The sequence below is a fragment of the Anomaloglossus baeobatrachus genome, chromosome 7 (genome assembly GCF_048569485.1).
Source record: "Anomaloglossus baeobatrachus isolate aAnoBae1 chromosome 7, aAnoBae1.hap1, whole genome shotgun sequence".
In the NCBI taxonomy this organism is placed as follows: domain Eukaryota; kingdom Metazoa; phylum Chordata; class Amphibia; order Anura; family Aromobatidae; genus Anomaloglossus; species Anomaloglossus baeobatrachus.
In genome coordinates this window covers 303,989,848-304,016,214 of record NC_134359.1, presented here as the reverse complement: position 1 = coordinate 304,016,214, position 26,367 = coordinate 303,989,848, and the positions used below count along the sequence as shown (strand labels likewise).

The following is a 26,367-nucleotide window of genomic DNA, read 5'->3' as shown; positions in this document are numbered from 1 at the left end:
CATGGGATTCAGGCAAAAAAAAGATGTGGTCACAGGTGACCGTAATATGGGGTCAATCTATTACTGGGAATCCTGAAAACTCCGACACACATTGATGAATGAATGAGCCCTGTGTAATGAGCTGGATAATATCTGCAGGATGGGCGAGCTCTCCCCGGAAAGCACTGGGGGTCCCACAGATTGAGGGGGATCTGGAGTGTTTGGCCTTGGACGTAGTGTATATGGAGATTCTGCTGCTCGTCCTCTCCGTCCCATTCCCGTCCTTTGGTCTGGTGACCTTCTGCTTTACAGTCTCTTTCCTTCTCTATTGATTAGTGCTATCCTCGTCATGCCTTGGATTTGGTCTGGTGACCTTCTGCTCCAGAGTCTCTTACCTTCTCTGTTGATTGGTGCTATCCTCATCATGTCTTAGATTTGATCCAGTGACCTTCACTCCAGGGTCTCTTTCCTTCTCTGTTTGGTTCTATCCTCATCATGCCTTGGATTTGGTCTGGTGACCTTCTGCTCCAGAGTCTCTTACCTTCTCAGTTGAATGGTGCTATCCTCGTCATGCCTTAGATTTGGTCTGGTGACCTTCTGCTCTAGAGTTTCTTTCCTTTTGTATTGATTGGTGCTATCCTCGTCATGTCTCGGAATTAGTCTGGTGACCTTCTGCTCCAGAGTCTCTCACCTTCTCTGTTGATTGGTGCTATCCTCGTCATGTCTCGGATTTGGTCTGGTGACCTTGTGCTCCAGGGTCTCTTTCCTTCTCCACTGATTGGTGCTACCCTCATCATGCCTCAGATTTGATCCAGTGACCTTCTCTCCAGGGTCTCTTTCCTTCTCTGTGTGGTGCTATCCTTGTCATGCTTTAGATTTGGTCTGGTGACTTTCTGCTCCAGAGTTTCTTTCCTTCTCTATTGATTGGTGCTATCCTCGTCATGCCTCAGATTTGATCTGGTGACTTTCTGCTCCAGAGTCTCTTTCCTTCTCTATTGATTGGTGCTATCCTCGTCATACCTCGGATTTGATCCAGTGACCTTCTGCTCCAGAGTTTCTTTCCTTCTCTTCTGATTGGTGCTATCCTCATCATGCCTCAGACTTGGTCTGGTGACCTTCTGCTCCAGTTTCTTTCCTTCTCTATTGATTGGTGCTATCCTCGTCATGCCTCAGATTTGGTCTGGTGACCTTCTGCTCCAGAGTCTCTTTCCTTCTCTTCTGATTGGTGCTATCCTCATCATGCCTCAGACTTGGTCTGGTGACCTTCTGCTCCAGTTTCTTTCCTTCTCTATTGATTGGTGCTATCCTCGTCATGCCTCAGATTTGATCCGGTGACCTTCTGCTCCAGAGTCTCTTTCCTTCTCTTCTGATTGGTGCTATCCTCATCATGCCTCAGACTTGGTCTGGTGACCTTCTGCTCCAGTTTCTTTCCTTCTCTATTGATTGGTGCTATCCTCGTCATGCCTCAGATTTGGTCTGGTGACCTTCTGCTCCAGAGTCTCTTTCCTTCTCTTCTGATTGGTGCTATCCTCATCATGCCTCAGATTTGGTCTGGTGACCTTCTGCTCCAGAGTCTCTTTCCTTCTCTGTTGATTGGTGCTATCCTCGTCATGCCTCAGATTTGCTCTGGTGACCTTCTGCTCCAGAGTCTCTTTCCTTCTCTGTTGATTGGTGCTATCCTCGTCATGCCTCAGATTTGGTCTGGTGACCTTCTGCTCCAGAGTCTCTTTCCTTCTCTTCTGATTGGTGCTATCCTCATTCTGCCTCGGATTTGATCCGGTGATCATCTGTTCCAGGGTCTGTTTCCCTCTCTGTGGAGCCGCAGTTTGGTCTGTCCTTGTCCAAGTGCTGAAGGTTTATTACTTTTACACTTGTTTCTATTACTTTGTTTTGCTGTTACAGGTGTTCTCACTTGTTTATTGCCTCTGTCCTATCACATTGCGGGTGAGACTGCTTATACTCCTCTATTCCAGCCTTTTCTGCTGGCTATATTCATTTCTTTGCGGATTGCTACTGATGAACTCCATTCTTGCTGTTAGGGATTCTGCCTGTGTGACTGGGACCTGTTTGGTGTTTACCCCGTGTGTCTTCATTTGTTTTCTGACACCTTTCTTCTGATCTCTTGTAACAGGTTTCTCTTATTTGCATTTATTACTTCTCCTTTGTCCCCTTTTTGCCGGAGTTTGAGGTTTACTCCCCTTTGGTTTTTGCCTACCCCTGCACACTTGCCTTATCCTAGTTAGTTATGTTTACCCACCTCACCTGTGGTTACGTAGAAGGAACAAGAAACGATTCGGTGGCCTTTCAGGGAGCCAGGTCTGAACCGTGGTTTTCTGGTCTGTACAGGAACCAGTAGGGTGCGGGTGCGGCTTCACTGGTTTAGACGTCTTCCAATAACCCGTGTGTGGGTTTATACATAGGTAACAACCCTATACGTATTTCCAGGACTCACCGTGCAGGAGTCCCTCTGTCCGGCCTGGTACCCGGCACAGATCTGGTCGTTCTGGATGATGGCCACGTTTTCACCCGTACCAGATCCGATGTGATACATCTGGTCACATGACTTTCGGCCGATCAGCGGAAGCATCACCTGCTGAAGGGTTTTAGGGTACGCCAGAAATTCTGTAGAGACACAAATAAGGGAAATAAAAAGTCAACAGCTACATTGTATTTCATGGCCAGAAGTGTAATATATACATGAAAAACACTAAACCTCGCCCCCACCCATGTTACCAGACTCAACATGAGGCTCTGTCCAAAGTACAAACAAGCAGCAGTGCTGGCGGGGGAAGCGCTTGTAAGTGTAATTACACACAAGGCGTCCCTGGCGTCAGGCCCACTACCAGCTGGCATCGCGCCCGGACTCTGCCAATCATCTCTTATACCCGGTAATTGCACTTCAGAGGAGCTAATCCGATAACAGCTGGAGATAAACCCGATGAAAGGTGTAACAGCAGATTACACGGGGATTACTGCTCATAAATCACACGGCAAGATGATGGCCACCGCAAGGACAACCACAGAGCCCCCTAGTGATCAATAGCTCACACCGCAACTCATGATACATAAAAATGGTGACATGAGCCAAATGTCTAAAGCTCCGTGGCCTATGAAAGTCAACACAAGTCATAGGCAATAAGTGTCTTGTGTGTACACGAGGAGGGACACAAGGTCTGGCCGTCACACAACTTGCATCCTGCATTGTAAGCACTTTTCCCTCTGCTTTATCTTTAGTTTTCAATTGTCTCTGAGCTGGTGAGTGGAGTCGACCTCCCATGCACGGCACACACAGACAAGAGGGATTACCGCTCTCCTGTCTCTATGCAGCACATGCTCAGAGGCAGCAGCAGCATGGAGAAGATTACAGCAGGACTGAGCAGTGCAGCTGTGAATCCACCTCTGGGATGAGACGTAACACTTACTAGAAACAGCATGGAGGAGATTACACAGCAGGACTGAGCAGTGGAGCCGTGACTCCAGCTCTGGGATGAGACGTAACACTTACTAGAAGCAGCATGGAGGAGATTACACAGCAGGACTGAGCAGCGTAGCTGTGACTCCAGCTCTGGGTTGAGACATAACACTTACTAGAAGCAGCATGGAGGAGATTACACAGCAGGACTGAGCAGCGTAGCTGTGACTCCAGCTCTGGGATGAGATGTAACACTTACTAGAAGCAGCATGGAGGAGATTACACAGCAGTACTGAGCAGTGGAGCCGTGACTCCAGCTCTGGGATGAGACGTAACACTTACTAGAAGCAGCATGGAGGAGATTACACAGCAGCACTGAGCAGTGGAGCCGTGACCCCAGCTCTGGGATGAGACGTAACACTTACTAGAAGCAGCATGGAGGAGATTACACAGCAGGACTGAGCAGTGGAGCCGTGACTCCAGCTCTGGGATGAGACATAACACTTACTAGAAGCAGCATGGAGGAGATTACACAGCAGGACTGAGGAGTGGAGCCGTGACTCCAGCTCTGGGATGAGATGTAACACTTACTAGAAGCAGCATGGAGGAGATTACACAGCAGGACTGAGCAGCGTAGCTGTGACTCCAGCTCTGGGATGAGATGTAACACTTACTAGAAGCAGCATGGAGGAGATTACACAGCAGCACTGAGCAGTGGAGTTATGACTCCAGCTCTGGGATGAGACGTAACACTTACTAGAAGCAGCATGGAGGAGATTACACAGCAGGACTGAGCAGTGCAGCTGTGATTCTAGCTCTGGGATGAGATGTAACACTTACTAGAAGCAGCATGGAGAAGATTACACAGCAGCACTGAGCAGTGGAGCCGTGACTCCAGCTCTGGGATGAGACGTAACACTTACTACAAGCAGCATGGAGGAGATTACACAGCAGGACTGAGCAGTGCAGCTGTGACTCCAGCTCTGGGATGAGACGTAACACTTACTAGAAGCAGCATGGAGGAGAATACACAGCAGGACTGAGCAGCGTAGCTGTGACTCCAGCTCTGGGTTGAGACATAACACTTACTAGAAGCAGCATGGAGGAGATTACACAGCAGCACTGAGCAGTGGAGCCGTGACTCCAGCTCTGGGATGAGATGTAACACTTACTAGAAGCAGCATGGAGGAGATTACACAGCAGCACTGAGCAGTGGAGCCATGACTCCAGCTCTGGGATGAGACGTAACACTTACTAGAAACAGCATGGAGGAGATTACACAGCAGGACTGAGCAGTGCAGCTGTGACTCCAGCTCTGGGATGAGACGTAACACTTACTAGAAACAGCATGGAGGAGATTACACAGCAGGACTGAGCAGCGTAGCTCTGACTCCAGCTCTGGGTTGAGACATAACACTTACTAGAAGCAGCATGGAGGAGATTACACAGCAGGACTGAGCAGTGCAGCTGTGATTCCAGCTCTGGGATGAGATGTAACACTTACTAGAAGCAGCATGGAGGAGATTACACAGCAGCACTGAGCAGTGGATCCGTGACTCTAGCTCTGGGATGAGACGTAACACTTACTAGAAACAGCATGGAGGAGATTACACAGCAGGACTGAGCAGTGCAGCTGTGACTCCAGCTCTGGGATGAGACGTAACACTTACTTGAAGCAGCATGGAGGAGATTACACAGCAGGACTGAGCAGCGTAGCTCTAACTCCAGCTCTGGGTTGAGATATAACACTTACTAGAAGCAGCATGGAGGAGATTACACAGCAGGACTGAGCAGCGTAGCTGTGACTCCAGCTCTGGGATGAGATGTAACACTTACTAGAAGCAGCATGGAGGAGATTACACAGCAGCACTAAGCAGTGGAGCCGTGACCCCAGCTCTGGGATGAGACGTAACACTTACTAGAAGCAGCATGGAGGAGATTACACAGCAGCACTGAGCAGTGGAGCCGTGACTCCAGCTCTGGGATGAGACGTAACACTTACTAGAAGCAGCATGGAGGAGATTACACAGCAGGACTGAGCAGTGCAGCTGTGACTCCAGCTCTGGGATGAGACGTAACACTTACTAGAAGCAGCATGGAGGAGATTACACAGCAGGACTGAGCAGCGTAGCTGTGACTCCAGCTCTGGGATGAGACATAACACTTACTAGAAGCAGCATGGAGGAGATTACACAGCAGGACTGAGCAGCGTAGCTGTGACTCCAGCTCTGGGATGAGATGTAACACTTACTAGAAGCAGCATGGAGGAGATTACACAGCAGCACTGAGCAGTGGAGCCGTGACTCCAGCTCTGGTATGAGACGTAACACTTACTAGAAGCAGCATGGAGGAGATTACACAGCAGGACTGAGCAGTGCAGCTGTGATTCCAGCTCTGGGATGAGATGTAACACTTACTAGAAGCAGCATGGAGGAGATTACACAGCAGCACTGAGCAGTGGAGCCGTGACTCCAGCTCTGGGATGAGACGTAACACATACTAGAAGCAGCATGGAGGAGATTACACAGCAGGACTGAGCAGCGTAGCTGTGACTCCAGCTCTGGTTGAGACGTAACACTTACTAGAAGCAGCATGGAGGAGATTACACAGCAGGACTGAGCAGCGTAGCTGTGACTCCAGCTCTGGGATGAGACGTAACACTTGCTAGAAGCAGCATGGAGGAGATTACACAGCAGAACTGAGCAGTGCAGCTGTGACTCCAGCTCTGGGATGAGACGTAACACTTACTAGAAGCAGCATGGAGGAGATTACACAGCAGGACTGAGCAGTGGAGCCGTGACTCCAGCTCTGGGATGAGATGTAACACTTACTAGAAGCAGCATGGAGGAGATTACACAGCAGGACTGAGCAGTGCAGCTGTGACTCCAGCTCTGGGATGAGACGTAACACTTACTAGAAGCAGCATGGAGGAGATTACACAGCAGGACTGAGCAGCATAGCTGTGACTCCAGCTCTGGGTTGAGACATAACACTTACTAGAAGCAGCATGGAGGAGATTACACAGCAGGACTGAGCAGCGTAGCTGTGACTCCAGCTTTGGGATGAGATGTAACACTTACTAGAAGCAGCATGGAGGAGATTACACAGCAGGACTGAGCAGCGTAGCTGTGACTCCAGCTCTGGGATGAGATGTAACACTTACTAGAAGCAGCATGGAGGAGATTACACAGCAGCACTGAGCAGTGGAGCTGTGACTCCAGCTCTGGGATGAGACGTAACACTTACTAGAAGCAGCATGGAGGAGATTACACAGCAGGACTGAGGAGTGTGGGTGATCATTGTCTACCTCTCCCTGTTCTCTCATCCTGCATCCTGCCCCACACCTCCATAGACTTTAATAAGCAGCTGTAATCTGACCCCTCACTTTGCTGGCAGTCTGTCTTGATTTGTGCAGTTTTTCAGAGAGGATGAGGAGGGAAGTTCCAGATTGGACCAGGGAAATGCAGTGGATGTTGTTTATAAGGAGTTTTCAAAGCCATTTGATTCACTGCCACCCAAAAGTATGGTCCATAAAATGAGATTAATGGGAATAATGGGAAAATATGTGTAACTGCGTAAAGAAGGGGCTCAGTGATAGGAAACAAAGGGCGGTTATGAATGGAACACACTGGTACTGGGTCACAGTTAACAGTGAAGTACCACAGGGATCAGTATTGGGCCCTTTTCTTTTTAACATGTTTATTAATGACCTAGTAGTGGGACATATTTGCAGATGATACTAAACTCTGTGAGGTAATCAATACAGAGGAGGATGATTTAATATTACAGAAGGACTTGTGTAAGATGGAGACTTAGGCTGAGAAACGGCAACTGAAGTTTATTGTGGATAATGTGTGGTCCTGCACTCGGGCAGAGGAAATAAAATGTATAACTATGTACTCAATCATAAAACACTGGTTAAAATGGTCACTGATAAAGACCTGGGTGTATGGGTGGACGACAAACTCAGCTTTACTGACCAGTGTCAGGCAGCTGCTGACAAGCCTGATAATATAATGGGAGGCAATAAAAGAGGCCGAGACGCTCATGAGAAGAAAACAGAACAGAGCTCTGTATAATGATCGTTATACACCTAGGCCAGCAACAGGCACAAGGGGCATCCACTCCGGTTAGAGGAAAGGAGGTTTCATCATAATGGGGGGATGGGAGAGGATAGCGGTGATCACTGTGATTAGAGGACGGGGGGTACTCACCGTCAGACTGCGTCCGGCCCCATCCAGTGACATAGCAGCTGATTCCTGGAGGGAAGACCATGGAGGCCGGCGGCAGGCACACCGGGCGGATGTACCCCGTATAGGTGACCGGTCTGGAGAGGCGGATGAGCGCGATGTCTCCACTGCCCCCGGGGGCACTGAACAGCGGGTGCAGGATCACACTGTCCACCCCCACCTCCAGGGCATTAGAATTAGGGAGGTCCAGCTTGTGCGCCCCCAGATATATGCTGTACTGCGAGGGGGGCTGCGACCTGAAAGAGGAAGAGTCACAAAGTTATCACCGACCTCCGGAGCCTGAAGAAACGCCTATGTGTATAGTGACCCCGAGGAGCCAGAATGTAATGAATCCTCTATGTATCTTCAGCTGTCACCACCGGGGGGATGATGCCTGAGCCGACCTCCGAGTCTGAAGAAATGCCTATGTGTATAGTGACCCCGAGGAGCCGGAATGTAATGTATCCCCTATGTGTCTGCAGCTGTCACCACCGGGAGGGAAGATGCCTGAGCCGACCTCCGAGTCTGAAGAAATCCCTGTGTGTATAGTGACCCCGAGGAGCTGGAATGTAATGTATCTGCAGCTTTCACCGCCGGGGGGATGATGACTGAGCCAACTTCCGAGCCTGAAGAAACGCCTATGTGTATAGTGACCCCGAGGAGCCGTAATATAATGTATCCACTATGTATCCGCAGCTGTCACCGCCGGGGGGAAGATGCCTGAGCCAACCTCCGAGCCTGAAGAAACGCCTCTGTGTATAGTGACCCCGAGGAGCCGGAATATAATGTATCCACTATGTATCCGCAGCTGTCACCGCTGGGGGGAAGATGCCTGAGCCAACCTCCGAGCCTGAAGAAATGCCTATGTGTATAGTGACCCCGAGGAGCCGGAATGTAATGTATCTGCAGCTGTCACCACCGGGGGGATGATGCCTGAGCCAACCTCCGAGCCTGAAGAAACGCCTATGTGTATAGTGACCCCGAGGAGCCAGAATGTAATGTATCCTCTATGTATCTTCAGCTGTCACCACCGGGGGGATGATGCCTGAGCCAACCTCCGAGCCTGAAGAAATGCCTATGTGTATAGTGACCCCGAGGAGCCGGAATGTAATGTATCTGCAGCTGTCACCACCGGGGGGATGATGCCTGAGCCAACCTCCGAGCCTGAAGAAACGCCTATGTGTATAGTGACCCCGAGGAGCCAGAATGTAATGTATCCTCTATGTATCTTCAGCTGTCACCACCGGGGGGATGATGCCTGAGCCAACCTCCGAGCCTGAAGAAATGCCTATGTGTATAGTGACCCCGAGGAGCCGGAATGTAATGTATCCCCTATGTGTCTGCAGCTGTCACCACCGGGAGGGAAGATGCCTGAGCCGACCTCCGAGTCTGAAGAAATCCCTGTGTGTATAGTGACCCCGAGGAGCCGGAATGTAATGTATCTGCAGCTTTCACCGCCGGGGGGATGATGACTGAGCCAACTTCCGAGCCTGAAGTATAGCCTATGTGTATAGTGACCCCGAGGAGCCGTAATATAATGTATCCACTATGTATCCGCAGCTGTCACCGCCGGGGGGAAGATGCCTGAGCCAACCTCCGAGCCTGAAGAAACGCCTCTGTGTATAGTGACCCCGAGGAGCCGGAATATAATGTATCCACTATGTATCCGCAGCTGTCACCGCCGGGGGGAAGATGCCTGAGCCAACCTCCGAGCCTGAAGAAATGCCTATGTGTATAGTGACCCAGAGGAGCCGGAATGTAATGTATCTGCAGCTGTCACCACCGGGGGGATGATGCCTGAGCCAACCTCCGAGCCTGAAGAAATGCCTATGCGTATAGTGACCCCGAGGAGCTGGAATGTAATGTATCCACTATGTATCCGCAGCTGTCACCACCAGGGAGGATGATGCCTGAGCCAACCTCCGAGCCTGAAGAAACATCTGTGTGTATAGTGACCCCGAGTAGCCAGAATGTAATGTATCCCCTATGTATCTTCAGCTGTCACCACTGGGGGGAAGATGCCTGAGCCAACCTCCGAGCCTGAAGAAATGCCTATGTGTATAGTGACCCAGAGGAGCCGGAATGTAATGTATCTGCAGCTGTTATCACCAGGGGGGAAGATGCCTGAGCCAACCTCCGAGCCTGAAGAAACGCCTCTGTGTATAGTGACCCCGAGGAGCCGGAATATAATGTATCCACTATGTATCTGCAGCTCCACCACCGAGGGGGAGGATGCCTGAGCACACATGAGTACACATGAGTACACACAGGACAGGATTAGATACACAGCTCAGCAGACAGTATCACACAGGATAGGATTAGATACACGGCTCAGCAGACAGTATCACACAGGAGAGGATTAGATACACAGCTCAGCAGACAGTATCACACAGGATAGGATTAGATACACAGCTCAGCAGACAGTATCACACAGGATAGGATTAGATACACAGCTCAGCAGACAGTATCACACAGGATAGGATTAGATACACAGCTCAGCAGACAGTATCACACAGGACAGGATTAGATACACAGCTCAGCAGACAGTATCACACAGGAGAGGATTAGATACACAGCTCAGTATCACACAGGACAGGATTAGATACACAGCTCAGCAGACAGTATCACACAGGACAGGATTAGATACACAGCTCAGCAGACAGTATCACACAGGAGAGGATTAGATACACAGCTCAGCAGACAGTATCACACAGGAGAGGATTAGATACACATATCAGCAGACAGTATCACACAGGAGAGGATTAGATACACGGCTCAGAAGATAGTATCACACAACAGAGGATTAGATACACGGCTCAGTATCACACAGGATAGGATTAGATACACGGCTCAGTATCACACAGGAGAGGATTAGATACACGGCTCAGTATCACACAGGAAAGGATTAGATACACGGTTCAGTATCACATTAACCCCTTAATCACCCTCACTCACGGGGTGAAGCAATGTGCTGCGCTCAGCACCCACTGCTGGGACACCAGGGACCCTCCGCACACCGGGCTCCTGTTGTTCAGGACACTTGCTTGCCAGGGCCAGGCTCCTTCCGCTGCATCCGATCCTCCAATTATCCTGATGGAGAACGCCGGAGAGCCGCAGGTCGGGGGAAGCGGACGCTCAGGGAAGACGACCGGGAGGACTGGAGAGAAAACCAAGAAGTCAGAGGATCCCGCATCATTATCAGTATTGGACACCAAGCACTGGAGAACGGACACCAGACACCGGACACCGAGCACCTGATACCGAGCACCAAACACCGAACACCGGACACCAAGCACCGGACACCGGACACAGAGCACCGGAAACCAGACACTGGACACCGAGCACCGGACACCAGACATCGAGCACCAGACCCCGGACACTGGACAAAGAGCACTGGACACCAAGCACCGGACACCGAGCACCGGACACCGAGCACCGGACACCGAGCATTGGACACCGAGCACCGGACACCAGACACTGGACACCAGACATCGAGCACCAGACCCCGGACACTGGACACCGAGCACCGGACACCGAGCACCGGACACCGAGCATTGGACACCGAGCACCGGACACCAGACACAGAGCACCGGACACCAGACATCGAGCACCAGACCCCGGACACTGGACACCGAGCACCGGACACCGAGCACCGGACACCGGACACCGAGCACCGGACACCAGACATCGAGCACCAGACCCCGGACACTGGACACCGAGCACCGGACACCGAGCACCGGACACCGAGCACCGGACACCGAGCACCGAACACCGGACACAGAGCACCGGACACCACACATTGAGCACCAGACCCCGGACACTGGACACCAAGCACCGGACACCGAGCACCGGACACCGAGCATCGGACACCGGACACTGGACACCAAGCACTGGACACTGAGCACCGGACACCGAGCACCGGACACCGAGCACCGGACACCGAGCACCGGACACCAGACACTGGACACCAGACACTGGACACCGAGCACCAGACACAGAGCACCGGACACCACACATCGAGCACCAGACCCCGGACACTGGACACCAAGCACCGGACACCGAGCACCAGACACCGAGCACTGGACACCGAGCACCGGACACCGGACACAGAGCATCGGACACAGAGCACTGAGCACCGGACACCGAGCACCAGACACTGGACACCGAGCACTGGACACCGAGCACCGGACACCGAGCACCAGACACCGAGCACCAGACACCGAGCACAAGACACCGAGCACCGAACACCGAGCACCGGACACAGAGCACCGGACACAGAGCACTGAGCACCGGACACCGAGCACCAGACACTGGACACCGAGCACTGGACACGAGCACCGGACACCGAGCACCAGACACCGAGCACCAGACACCGAGCACCAGACACCGAGCACCAGACACCGAGCACAAGACACCGAGCACCGAACACCGAGCACCGGACACAGAGCACCGGACACAGAGCACTGAGCACCGGACACCGAGCACCAGACACTGGACACCGAGCACTGGACACCAAGCACCGGACACCGAGCACCAGACACCGAGCACCAGACACCGAGCACCGGACACCGAGCACCAGACACCGAGCACCGGACACCGAGCACCGGACACCGAGCACCGGACTCCAGGCACTGGACACCGAGCACCAGACACAGAGCACCGGACACAGAGCACCGGACACAGAGCACTGAGCACCGGACACCGAGCACCAGACACTGGACACCGAGCACTGGACACCGAGCACCGGACACCGAGCACCAGACACCGGACACCGAGCACCGGACACCGAGCACCGGACACCGAGCACTGGACACCGAGCACTGGACACCAAGCACCAGACACTGAGCACCGGACACCGAGCACCGGACACCGAGCATCGGACACCGGACACTGGACACCAAGCACCGGACACCGAGCACCGGACACCGAGCACCGGACACCGAGCACCGGACACCAGACACTGGACACCGAGCACTGGACACTGAGCACCGGACACCGAGCACCGGACACCGAGCACCAGACACAGAGCACCGGACACCGAGCACCGGACACCGAGCACCGGACACCGAGCACCAGACACCGAGCACCGAACACCGAGCACCGGACACCGAGCACCAGACACCAGACACTGGACACTGAGCACCAGACACAGAGCACCGGACACAGAGCACCGGACACAGAGCACCGGACACAGAGCACTGAGCACCGAGCACCAGACACTGGACACCGAGCACTGGACACCGAGCACCGGACACCGAGCACCAGACACCGAGCACCAGACACCGAGCACCAGACACCGAGCACCGGACACCGAGCACCGGACACCAGAAACTGGACACCGAGCACCAGACACAGAGCACCGGACACAGAGCACCGGACACAGAGCACCGGACACAGAGCACCGGACACCGAGCACCGGACACAGAGCACCGGACACAGAGCACCGGACACAGAGCACCGGACACAGAGCACTGAGCACCGGACACCGAGCACCAGACACTGGACACCGAGCACTGGACACCGAGCACCGGAGACCGAGCACCAGACACCGAGCACCGGACACCGAGCACCGGACACCGAGCACCGGACACCGAGCACTGGACACCGAGCACCAGACACTGAGCACCGGACACCGAGCACCGGACACCGAGCATCGGACACCGGACACTGGACACCAAGCACCAGACACCGAGCACCGGACACCGAGCACCGGACACCGAGCACCGGACACCGGACACTGGACACCGAGCACTGGACACTGAGCACTGGACACTGAGCACCGGACACCGAGCACCGGACACCGAGCACCGGACACCAGACACTGGACACCGAGCACCAGACACAGAGCACCGGACACCGAGCACCGGACACCGATCACCGGACACCGAGCACCGGACACCAGACACTGGACACCGAGCACCAGACACAGAGCACCGGACACAGAGCAACGGACACAGAGCACTGAGCACCGGACACCGAGCACCAGACACTGGACACTGGACACCGAGCACCGGACACCGAGCACCGGACACCGAGCACCGGACACCGAGCACCGGACACTGAGCACCGGACAGGACGAGGGCAATTCAGCCACAATCATAATATATATCCAAAAGATTCTAACAAGATACATTGTAACAAGAAGGGAAGAGAGAAGAGTCCTCTCCACATCTCAGCACCGGCCGAGGAGCAGAAGACTGCACAATCTATACCAGTCCCGAGATATGCCGCGGCGTGGCGACTGGGCTGATTTACAAATGGTCATTTCTATATACAAAATATCTCATTTTTCTTAGATTTCCCTTAGCAGTGATGCAGGTCTATAATCACACAGTCATAGATTTTATACTTTACCATTATCAGAGTGTCAGGCACCTCCCCAGTAATGGCTGAGAGCAGAGAGTAATAGATTGTAGTCACCTGTCCTACAGTCTCCTCCTCAGTAATGGCTGAGAGCAGAGAGTAATAGAGTGTACACACCTGTCCTACAGTCTCCTCCCCAGTAATGGCTGATAACAGGGAGTAATAGATTATACTCACCTGTCCTACAGTCTCCTCCCCAGTAATGGCTGATAACAGATAGTAATAGATTGTAGTCACCTGTCCAACAGTCTCCTCCTCCAGTAATGGCTGATAACAGGGAGTAATAGATTGTAGTCACTGTCCTACAGTCTCTTTCCCCAGTATTGGCTGATAACAGATAGTAATAGATTGTACTCACCTATCCTACAGTCTCCTCCCCCAGTAATGGGTGATAACAGAGAGTAATAGATTGTACTCACCTGTCCTACAGTCTCCTCCCCCAGTAATGGCTGATAACAGAGAGTAATAGGTTGTACTCACCTGTTCTACAGTCTTCTCCCCCAGTAATGGCTGATAACAGGGAGTAATAGATTGTACTCCCCTGTCTTACAGTCTCCTCCCCCAGTAATGGCTGATAACAGTGAGTAATAGATTGTACTCACCTGCCCTACAGTCGCCTCCCCCAGTAATGGCTGATAACAGATAGTAATAGATTGTAGTCAGTGTCCTACAGTCTCCTCCACAGTAACGGCTGATAACAGGGAATAATAGATTGTAGTCACTGTCCTACAGTCTCTTTCCCCAGTATTGGCTGATAACAGGGAGTAATAGATTGTACTCATATATCCTAGTCTCCTTCCCAGTAATGGCTGATAACAGGGAGTAATAGATTGTACTCATATATCCTACAGTCCCTTCCCCAGTAATGGCTGATAAGAGGGAGTAATAGATTGTACTCTCCTGTCCTACAGTCTCCTCCCCAGTAATGGCTGATAACAGGGAGTAATAGATTCTACTCACATATCCTACAGTCCCTTCCCCTCCAGTAATGGCTGATAACAGGGAGCACTAGACTCAACCAATCTGTTTAATTGTCAATCTTTTCCCAGCCAGAAATGGCTGATAACAGGGAGCAACAGAGTTGTTATATAAAGAGGCAAAATTCTGGAACTCCGAAGTCTCTGAGTTATTAATAATAATAATAATAATAATAATAATAATAATAATAATAATAGAATAAATAATAATAATAATAAAAATAATAATAATATATAAATAGAATAAATAATAATAATATATAAATAGAATAAATAATAATAATTATATATATATAATAAATAATGATATGAAATAATAACATAAATAAAGAGCCATGTAATAACTGATCACTAATGGTAATGATACCGCGTCCTCACCGGCCAGTAGCAGGCAGATGGCAGCCCTCATGCTCCTCTCCTCTGTGCTGCTGTGAGATGCTGCGGATGTCGGATTTGTCTCCTCTCTTCGCTCTCGCTCCTGAAATATCCGTCTTTTCGGAGGTCCCTCTCCCCGGAATGTGGCCGGACCTGTCCCCGGAGCTGGAGGGAGGATTCTCCAACTGCATCTTCTCTGAAAATTTACAAACAATAAGAAAACACGTGAGGAGGAGAAAGAGCAGCAGAGTCGTTACAGTGTGACAGCTGCGCACATGACCGCAGCATCTACACTCACCGCCATTGTTCAAAGGGACAAATTAGTCACAACAGAATGGGAAGAGCGGATAATAACTCCACAAACAACCAATAAAAGCAGGATTATAGCAGTTATATTCTTGTATATAGGGGCAGTATTATAGTAGTTATATTCTTGTATATAGGGGGCAGTATTATAGCAGTTATATTCTTGTATATAGAGGCAGTATTATAGTAGTTATATTCTTGTATATAGGGGGCAGTATTATAGTAGTTATATTCTTGTATATAGGGGGCAGTATTATAGTAGCTATATTCTTGTATATAGGGGCAGTATTATAGTAGTTATATTCTTGTATATAGGGGGCAGTATTATAGTAGTTATATTCTTGTATATAGGGGGCAGTATTATAGTAGCTATATTCTTGTACATAGGGGCAGTATTATAGTAGTTATATTCTTGTACATAGGGGGCAGTATTATAGTAGTTATATTCTTGTATATAGGGGCAGTATTATAGTAGTTATATTCTTGTATATAGGGGCAGTATTATAGTAGTTATATTCTTGTATATAGGGGGCAGTATTATAGTAGTTATATTCTTGTATATAGGGGGCAGTATTATAGTAGTTATATTCTTGTATATAGGGGCAGTATTATAGTAGTTATATTCTTGTACATAGGGGCAGTATTATAGTAGTTATATTCTTGTATATAGGGGGCAGTATTATAGCAGTTATATTCTTGTATATAGAGGCAGTATTATAGTAGTTATATTCTTGTATATAGGGGGCAGTATTATAGTAGTTATATTCTTGTATATAGGGGGCAGTATTATAGTAGTTATATTCTTGTATATAGGGGCAGTATTATAGTAGTTATATTCTTGTATATAGGGGCAGTATTATAGTAGTTATATTCTTGTATATAGGGGGCAGTATTATAGTAGTTATATTCTTGTATATAGGGGGCAGTATTATAGTAGTTATATTCTTGTATATAGGGGCAGTATTATAGTAGTTATATTCTTGTATATAGGGGGCAGTATTATAGTAGTTATATTCTTGTATATAGGGGCAGTATTATAGTAGTTATATTCTTGTATATAGGGGCAGTATTATAGTAGTTATATTCTTGTATATAGGGGGCAGTATTATAGTAGTTATATTCTTGTATATAGGGGGCAGTATTATAGTAGTTATATTCTTGTATATAGGGGCAGTATTATAGTAGTTATATTCTTGTATATAGGGGGCAGTATTATAGTAGTTATATTCTTGTATATAGGAGCAGTATTATAGTAGTTATATTCTTGTACATAGGGGGCAGTATTATAGTAGTTATATTCTTGTATATAGGGGGCAGTATTATAGTAGTTATATTCTTGTATATAGGGGGCAGTATTATAGTAGTTATATTCTTGTATATAGGGAGCAGTATTATAGCAGTTATATTCTTGTATATAGGGGCAGTATTATAGTAGTTATATTCTTGTATATAGGGGGCAGTATTATAGTAGTTATATTCTTGTATATAGGGGGCAGTATTATAGTAGTTATATTCTTGTATATAGGGGGCAGTATTATAGTAGTTATATTCTTGTACATAGGAGCAGTATTATAGTAGTTATATTCTTGTATATAGGGGCAGTATTATAGTAGTTATATTCATGTACATAGGGGAGCAGTATTATAGTAGTTACATTCTTGTACGTAGGGGCAGTATTATAGTAGTTATATTCTTGTATATAGAGGCAGTATTATAGTAGTTATATTCTTGTACATAGGAGCAGTATTATAGTAGTTATATTCTTGTATATAGGGCAGTATTATAGTAGTTATATTCTTGTATATAGAGGCAGTATTATAGTAGTTATATTCTTGTATATAGGGGCAGTATTATAGTAGTTATATTCATGTACATAGGGGAGCAGTATTATAGTAGTTACATTCTTGTACGTAGGGGCAGTATTATAGTAGTTATATTCTTGTATATAGAGGCAGTATTATAGTAGTTATATTCTTGTACATAGGAGCAGTATTATAGTAGTTATATTCTTGTATATAGGGCAGTATTATAGTAGTTATATTCTTGTATATAGAGGCAGTATTATAGTAGTTATATTCTTGTATATAGAGGCAGTATTATAGTAGTTATATTCTTGTACATAGGAGCAGTATTATAGTAGTTACATTCTTGTATATAGGGGCAGGATTATAGCAGTTATATTCTTGTATATAGGGGCAGTATTATAGTAGTTACATTCTTGTACATAGGGGCAGTATTATAGTAGTTATATTCTTGTACATAGGGGCAGGATTATAGCAGTTATATTCTTGTACATAGGGACAGTATTATAGTAGTTATATTCTTGTACATAGGAGCAGTATTATAGTAGTTATATTCTTGTACGTAGGGGCAGTATTATAGTAGTTATATTCTTGTATATAGAGGCAGTATTATAGCAGTTATATTCTTGTATATAGGGGCAGTGTTATAGTAGTTATATTCTTGTATATAGGGGGCAGTATTATAGTAGATATATTCTTGAATATAGGAGCAGTATTATAGTAGTTATATTCTTGTACGTAGGGGCAGTATTATAGTAGTTATATTCTTGTATATAGAGGCAGTATTATAGTAGTTATATTCTTGTATATAGAGGCAGTATTATAGTAGTTATATTCTTGTATATAGGGGCAGTATTATAGTAGTTACATTCTTGTATATAGGGGCAGGATTATAGCAGTTATATTCTTGTACATAGGGACAGTATTATAGTAGTTATATTCTTGTACATAGGAGCAGTATTATAGTAGTTATATTCTTGTACGTAGGGGCAGTATTATAGTAGTTATATTCTTGTATATAGAGGCAGTATTATAGCAGTTATATTCTTGTATATAGGGGCAGTGTAATAGTAGTTATATTCTTGTATATAGGGGGCAGTATTATAGTAGATATATTCTTGTATATAGGAGCAGTATTATAGTAGTTATATTCTTGTACGTAGGGGCAGTATTATAGTAGTTATATTCTTGTATATAGAGGCAGTATTATAGTAGTTATATTCTTGTATATAGAGGCAGTATTATAGTAGTTATATTCTTGTATATAGGGGCAGTATTATAGTAGTTACATTCTTGTATATAGGGGCAGGATTATAGCAGTTATATTCTTGTACATAGGGACAGTATTATAGTAGTTATATTCTTGTACATAGGGGCAGTATTATAGTAGTTATATTCTTGTATATAGGAGGCAGTATTATAGTAGTTATATTCTTGTACATAGGGGGCAGTATTATAGTAGTTATATTCTTGTACATAGGAGCAGTATTATAGTAGTTATATTCTTGTATATAGGGGCAGTATTATAGTAGTTATATTCATGTACATAGGGAGCATTATTATAGTAGTTATATTCTTGTACGTAGGGGCAGTATTATAGTAGTTATATTCTTGTATATAGAGGCAGTATTATAGTAGTTATATTCTTGTATATAGAGGCAGTATTATAGTAGTTATATTCTTGTATATAGGGGCAGTATTATAGTAGTTACATTCTTGTATATAGGGGCAGGATTATAGCAGTTATATTCTTGTACATAGGGACAGTATTATAGTAGTTATATTCTTGTACATAGGGGCAGTATTATAGTAGTTATATTCTTGTATATAGGGGGCAGTATTATAGTAGTTATATTCTTGTACATAGGGGCAGTATTATAGTAGTTATATTCTTGTACATAGGGGGCAGTATTATAGTAGTTATATTCTTGTATATAGGGGCAGTATTATAGTAGTTATATTCTTGTACATAAGGGCAGTGTTATAGTAGTTATATTCTTGTACATAGGGGCAGTATTATAGTAGTTATATTCTTGTATATAGAAGCAGTATTATAGTAGTTATATTCTTATACATAGGAGCAGTATTATAGTAGTTATATTCTTGTATATAGGAGCAGTATTATAGTAGTTATATTCTTGTATACAGGGGCAGTATTATAGTAGTTATATTCATGTACATAGGGAGCAGTATTATAGTAGTTATATTCTTGTACGTAGGGGCAGTATTATAGTAGTTATATTCTTGTATATAGGGGCAGTATTATAGTAGTTATATTCTTGTACATAAGGGCAGTGTTATAGTAGTTATATTCTTGTACATAGGGGCAGTATTATAGTAGTTATATTCTTGTATATAGAAGCAGTATTATAGTAGTTATATTCTTATACATAGGAGCAGTATTATAGTAGTTATATTCTTGTATATAGGAGCAGTATTATAGTAGTTATATTCTTGTATACAGGGGCAGTATTATAGTAGTTATATTCATGTACATAGGGAGCAGTATTATAGTAGTTATATTCTTGTACGTAGGGGCAGTATTATAGTAGTTATATTCTTGTATATAGGGGCAGTATTATAGTAGTTATATTCTTGTATATAGAGGCAGTATTATAGTAGTTATATTCTTGTATATAGAGGCAGTATTATAGTAGTTATATTCTTGTACGTAGGGGCAGTATTGTAGTAGTTATATTCTTGTACATAGGGGCAGTATTATAGTGGTTATATTCTTGTATATAGGGGCAGTGTTATAGTAGTTATATTCTTGTATATAGGGGGCAGTATTATAGTAGATATATTCTTGTACATGGGGGGCAGTATTATAGTAGTTATATTCTTGTATATAGGGCAGTATTATAGTAGTTATATTCTTGTATATAGGGGCAGTGTTATAGTAGTTATATTCTTGTATATAGGGGGCAGTATTATAGTAGTTATATTCTTGTACATAGGGGGCAGGATTATAGTAGTTATATTCTTGTACATAGGGGGCAGTATTATAGTAGTTATATTCTTGTATATAGGGGCAGCATTATAGTGGTTATATTCTTGTATATAGGGGCAGTATTATAGTAGTTATATTCTTGTATATAGGGGGCAGTATTATAGTAGATATATTCTTGTACATAGGGGCAGTATTATAGTGGTTATATTCTTGTATATAGGGGCAGTATTATAGTAGATATATTCTTGTATATAGGGGGCAGTATTATAGTAGATATATTCTTGTACATAGGGGGCAGTATTATAGTAGTTATATTCTTGTATATAGAGGCAGTATTATAGTAGTTATATTCTTGTACGTAGGGGCAGTATTGTAGTAGTTATATTCTTGTACATAGGGGCAGTATTATAGTGGTTATATTCTTGTATATAGGGGCAGTGTTATAGTAGTTATATTCTTGTATATAGGGGGCAGTATTATAGTAGTTATATTCTTGTATATAGGGGGCAGTATTATAGTAATTATATTCTTGTATATAGGGGCAGTATTATAGTAAATATATTCTTGTATATAGGGGCAGTGTTATAGTAGTTATATTCTTGTATATAGGGGGCAGTATTATAGTAGATATATTCTTGTACATGGGGGGCAGTATTATAGTAGTTATATTCTTGTATATAGGGCAGTATTATAGTAGTTATATTCTTGTATATAGGGGCAGTATTATAGTAGTTATATTCTTGTCCATAGGGGCAGTATTATAGTAGTTATATTCTTGTATATAGGGGACAGTATTATAGTAGTTATATTCTTGTATATAGGGAGCAGTACTATAGTAGTTATATTCTTGTACATAGGGGGCAGTATAATAGTAGTTATATTCTTGTATATAGGAGCAGTATTATAGTAGTTATATTCTTGTATATAGGAGCAGTATTATAGTAGTTATATTCTTGTATATAGGGGCAGCATTGTAGTAGTTATATTCTTGTACATAGGGGCAGTATTATAGTGGTTATATTCTTGTATATAGGGGCAGTGTTATAGTAGTTATATTCTTGTATATAGGGGGCAGTATTATAGTAGATATATTCTTGTACATAGGGGGCAGTATTATAGTAGTTATATTCTTGTATATAGAGCAGTATTATAGTAGTTATATTCTTGTATATAGGGGCAGTGTTATAGTAGTTATATTCTTGTATATAGGGGGCAGTATTATAGTAGTTATATTCTTGTACATAGGGGGCAGGATTATAGTAGTTATATTCTTGTACATAGGGGGCAGTATTATAGTAGTTATATTCTTGTATATAGGGGGCAGCATTATAGTGGTTATATTCTTGTATATAGGGGCAGTATTATAGTAGTTATATTCTTGTATATAGGGGGCAGTATTATAGTAGATATATTCTTGTACATAGGGGCAGTATTATAGTGGTTATATTCTTGTATATAGGGGCAGTATTATAGTAGATATATTCTTGTATATAGGGGGCAGTATTATAGTAGATATATTCTTGTACATAGGGGGCAGTATTATAGTAGTTATATTCTTGTATATAGGGGCAGTATTATAGTAGTTATATTCTTGTACATAGGGGCAGTATTATAGCAGTTATATTCTTGTATATAGGGGCAGTATTATAGTAGTTATATTCTTGTACATAGGGGCAGTATTATAGTAGTTATATTCTTGTATATAGGGGACAGTATTATAGTAGTTATATTCTTGTATATAGGGAGCAGTACTATAGTAGTTATATTTTTGTACATAGGGGGCAGTATAATAGTAGTTATATTCTTGCATATAGGGGACAGTATTATAGTAGTTATATTCTTGTATTTAGGAGCAGTATTATAGTAGTTATATTCTTGTATATAGGGGCAGCATTGTAGTAGTTATATTCTTGTATATAGGGAGCAGTATTATAGTAGTTATATTCTTGTACATAGTGGCAGTATTATAGTAGTTATATTCTTGTATATAGGGGGCAGTATTATAGTAGTTATATTCTTGTATATAGGGGCAGTATTATAGAAGTTATATTCTTGTACATAGGGGCAGTATTATAGTAGATATATTCTTGTACATGGGGGGCAGTATTATAGTAGTTATATTCTTGTATATAGGGGGCAGTATTATAGTAGTTATATTCTTGTATATAGGGGCAGTATTATAGTAGTTATATTCTTGTACATAGGAGCAGTATTATAGTAGATATATTCGTGTACATGGGGGGCAGTATTATAGTAGTTATATTCTTGTATATAGGGCAGTATTATAGTAGTTATATTCTTGTATATAGGGGCAGTATTGTAGTAGTTATATTCTTGTACATAGGGGCAGTATTATAGCAGTTATATTCTTGTATATAGAGGCAGTATTATAGTAGTTATATTCTTGTACATAGGAGCAGTATTATAGTAGTGATATTCTTGTATATAGGGGCAGTATTATAGTAGTTATATTCTTGTATATAGAGCAGTATTATAGTAGTTATATTCTTGTATATAGGGGCAGTGTTATAGTAGTTATATTATTGTATATAGGGGGCAGTATTATAATGGTTATATTCTTGTATATAGAGGCAGTATTATAGTAGTTATATTCTTGTATATAGGGGGCAGTATTATAGTAGATATATTCTTGTACATAGGGGCAGTATTATAGTGGTTATATTCTTGTATATAGGGGCAGTATTATAGTAGATATATTCTTGTATATAGGGGGCAGTATTATAGTAGATATATTCTTGTATATAGGGGACAGTATTATAGTAGTTATATTCTTGTATATAGGGAGCAGTACTATAGTAGTTATATTCTTGTACATAGGGGGCAGTATAATAGTAGTTATATTCTTGCATATAGGGGACAGTATTATAGTAGTTATATTCTTGTATTTAGGAGCAGTATTATAGTAGTTATATTCTTGTATATAGGGGACAGTATTATAGTAGTTATATTCTTGTATATAGGGAGCAGTATTATAGTAGTTATATTCTTGTACATAGGGGGCAGTATAATAGTAGTTATATTATTGCATATAGGGGACAGTATTATAGTAGTTATATTCTTGTATTTAGGAGCAGTATTATAGTAGTTATATTCTTGTATATAGGGAGCAGTACTATAGTAGTTATATTCTTGTACATAGGGGGCAGTATAATAGTAGTTATATTCTTGCATATAGGGGACAGTATTATAGTAGTTATATTCTTGTATTTAGGAGCAGTATTATAGTAGTTATATTCTTGTATATAGGAGCAGCATTGTAGTAGTTATATTCTTGTATATAGGGGCAGTATTATAGTAGTTATATTCTTGTATATAGGGGCAGTATTATAGTAGTTATATTCTTGTACATAGGGGCAGTATTATAGTAGTTATATTCTTGTATATAGGGGCAGTATTATAGTAGTTATATTCTTGTACATAGGGGACGGTATTATAGTAGTTATATTCTTGTATATAGGGGCAGTATTATAGTAGTTATATTCTTGTACATAGGGGCAGTATTATAGTAGTTATATTCTTGTACATAGGGGCAGTATTATAGCAGTTATATTCTTGTATATAGAGGCAGTATTATAGTAGTTATATTCTTGTACATAGGAGCAGTATTATAGTAGTTATATTCTTGTACATAGGGGACAGTATTATAGTAGTTATATTCTTGTACATAGGGGCAGTATTATAGTAGTTATATTCTTGTACATAGGGGACAGTATTATAGTAGTTATATTCTTGTACATAGGGGCAGTATTATAGCAGTTATATTCTTGTATATAGAGGCAGTATTATAGTAGTTATATTCTTGTATATAGGGGCAGTATTATAGTAGTTATATTCTTGTACATAGGGGACAGTATTATAGTAGTTATATTCTTGTACATAGGGGCAGTATTATAGTAGTTATATTCTTGTACATAGGGGCAGTATTATAGCAGTTATATTCTTGTATATAGAGGCAGTATTATAGTAGTTATATTCTTGTACATAGGAGCAGTATTATAGTAGTGATATTCTTGTATATAGGGGCAGTATTATAGTAGTTATATTCTTGTATATAGAGCAGTATTATAGTAGTTATATTCTTGTATATAGGGGCAGTGTTATAGTAGTTATATTATTGTATATAGGGGGCAGTATTATAGTGGTTATATTCTTGTATATATGGGCAGTATTATAGTAGTTATATTCTTGTATATAGGGGGCAGTATTATAGTAGATATATTCTTGTACATAGGGGCAGTATTATAGTGATTATATTCTTGTATATAGGGGCAGTATTATAGTAGATATATTCTTGTATATAGGGGGCAGTATTATAGTAGATATATTCTTGTACATAGGGGGCAGTATTATAGTAGTTATATTCTTGTATATAGGGGCAGTATTATAGTAGTTATATTCTTGTATATAGAGGCAGAATTATAGCAGTTATATTCTTGTATATAGGGGCAGTATTATAGTAGTTATATTCTTGTATATAGAGGCAGTATTATAGTAGTTATATTCTTGTACAAAGGGAGCAGTATTATAGTAGTTATATTCTTGTATATAGGAGCAGTATTATAGTAGTTATATTCTTGTATATAGAGGCAGTATTATAGTAGTTATATTCTTGTACATAGGAGCAGTATTATAGTAGTTATATTCTTGTACATAGGAGCAGTATTATAGCAGTTATATTCTTGTACATAGGGTGCAGTATTATAGTAGTTATATTCCTGTATATAGGGGCAGTATTATAGTAGTTATATTCTTGTACATAGGAGCAGTATTATAGTAGTTATATTCTTGTACATAGGGGCAGTATTATAGTAGTTATATTCTTGTACATAGGAGCAGTATTATAGTAGCTATATTCTTGTACATAGGGGACAGTATTATAGTAGTTATATTCTTGTATATAGGAGCAGTATTATAGTAGTTATATTCTTGTACATAGGGGCAGTATTATAGTAGTTATATTCTTGTATATAGGAGCAGTATTATAGTAGTTATATTCTTGTACATAGGACCAGTATTATAGTAGTAATATTCTTGTAGATAGGGGTTAGTATTATAGTAGTTATATTCTTGTATATAGGAGCAGTATTATAGTAGTTATATTCTTGTACATAGGGGCAGTATTATAGTAGTTATATTCTTGTACATAGGACCAGTATTATAGTAGTTATATTCTTGTACATAGGGGCAGTATTATAGTAGTTATATTCTTGTACATAGGAGCAGTATTATAGTAGTTATATTCTTGTATATAGGGGCAGTATTATAGTAGTTATATTCTTGTACATAGGGGCAGTATTATAGTAGTTATATTCTTGTACATAGGGGGCAGTATTATAGTAGTTATATTCTTGTATATAGGGGGCAGTATTATAGTAGTTATATTCTTGTACATAGGGGGCAGTATTATAGCAGTTATATTCTTGTACATAGGAGGCAGTATTATAGTAGTTATATTCTTGTACATAGGGGCAGTATTAAAGTAGTTATATTCTTGTACATAGGGGCAGTATTATAGTAGTTATATTCTTGTACATAGGAGCAGTATTATAGTAGTTATATTCTTGTACATAGGGGCAGTATTATAGTAGTTATATTCTTGTACATAGGAGCAGTATTATAGTAGTTATATTCTTGTACATAGGGGCAGTATTATAGTAGTTATATTCTTGTATATACAGTTAGGTCCAGAAATCTTTGGCCAGTGACACAATTTTCGCGGGTTGGGCTCTGCATGCCACCACATTGGATTTGAAATGAAACCTCTACAACAGAATTCAAGTGCAGATTGTAACGTTTAATTTGAAGGTTTGAACAAAAATATCTGATAGAAATTGTAGGAATTGTCACATTTCTTTACAAACACTCCACATTTTAGGAGGTCAAAAGTAATTGGACAAATAAACCAAACCCAAACAAAATATTTTTATTTTCAATATTTTGTTGCGAATCCTTT

General features: G+C 43.0%; 1 protein-coding gene across 1 annotated transcript in view; it reads right to left on the bottom strand.

The window, feature by feature from the left end:
• LOC142246806 (transmembrane protease serine 9-like) overlaps positions 1–26,367 on the bottom strand; it is a 51,437-nt gene that overhangs the window by 568 nt on the left and 24,502 nt on the right. The window contains exons 6-9 of the mRNA XM_075319855.1: positions 15,339–15,531; positions 10,576–10,777; positions 7,606–7,877; positions 2,432–2,601 (exon numbers count right to left, since the gene is read on the bottom strand). Coding sequence (XP_075175970.1) covers positions 2,432–2,601; positions 7,606–7,877; positions 10,576–10,777; positions 15,339–15,531 — 837 coding nt within the window. The remainder of the gene's footprint in view (positions 1–2,431; positions 2,602–7,605; positions 7,878–10,575; positions 10,778–15,338; positions 15,532–26,367) is intronic.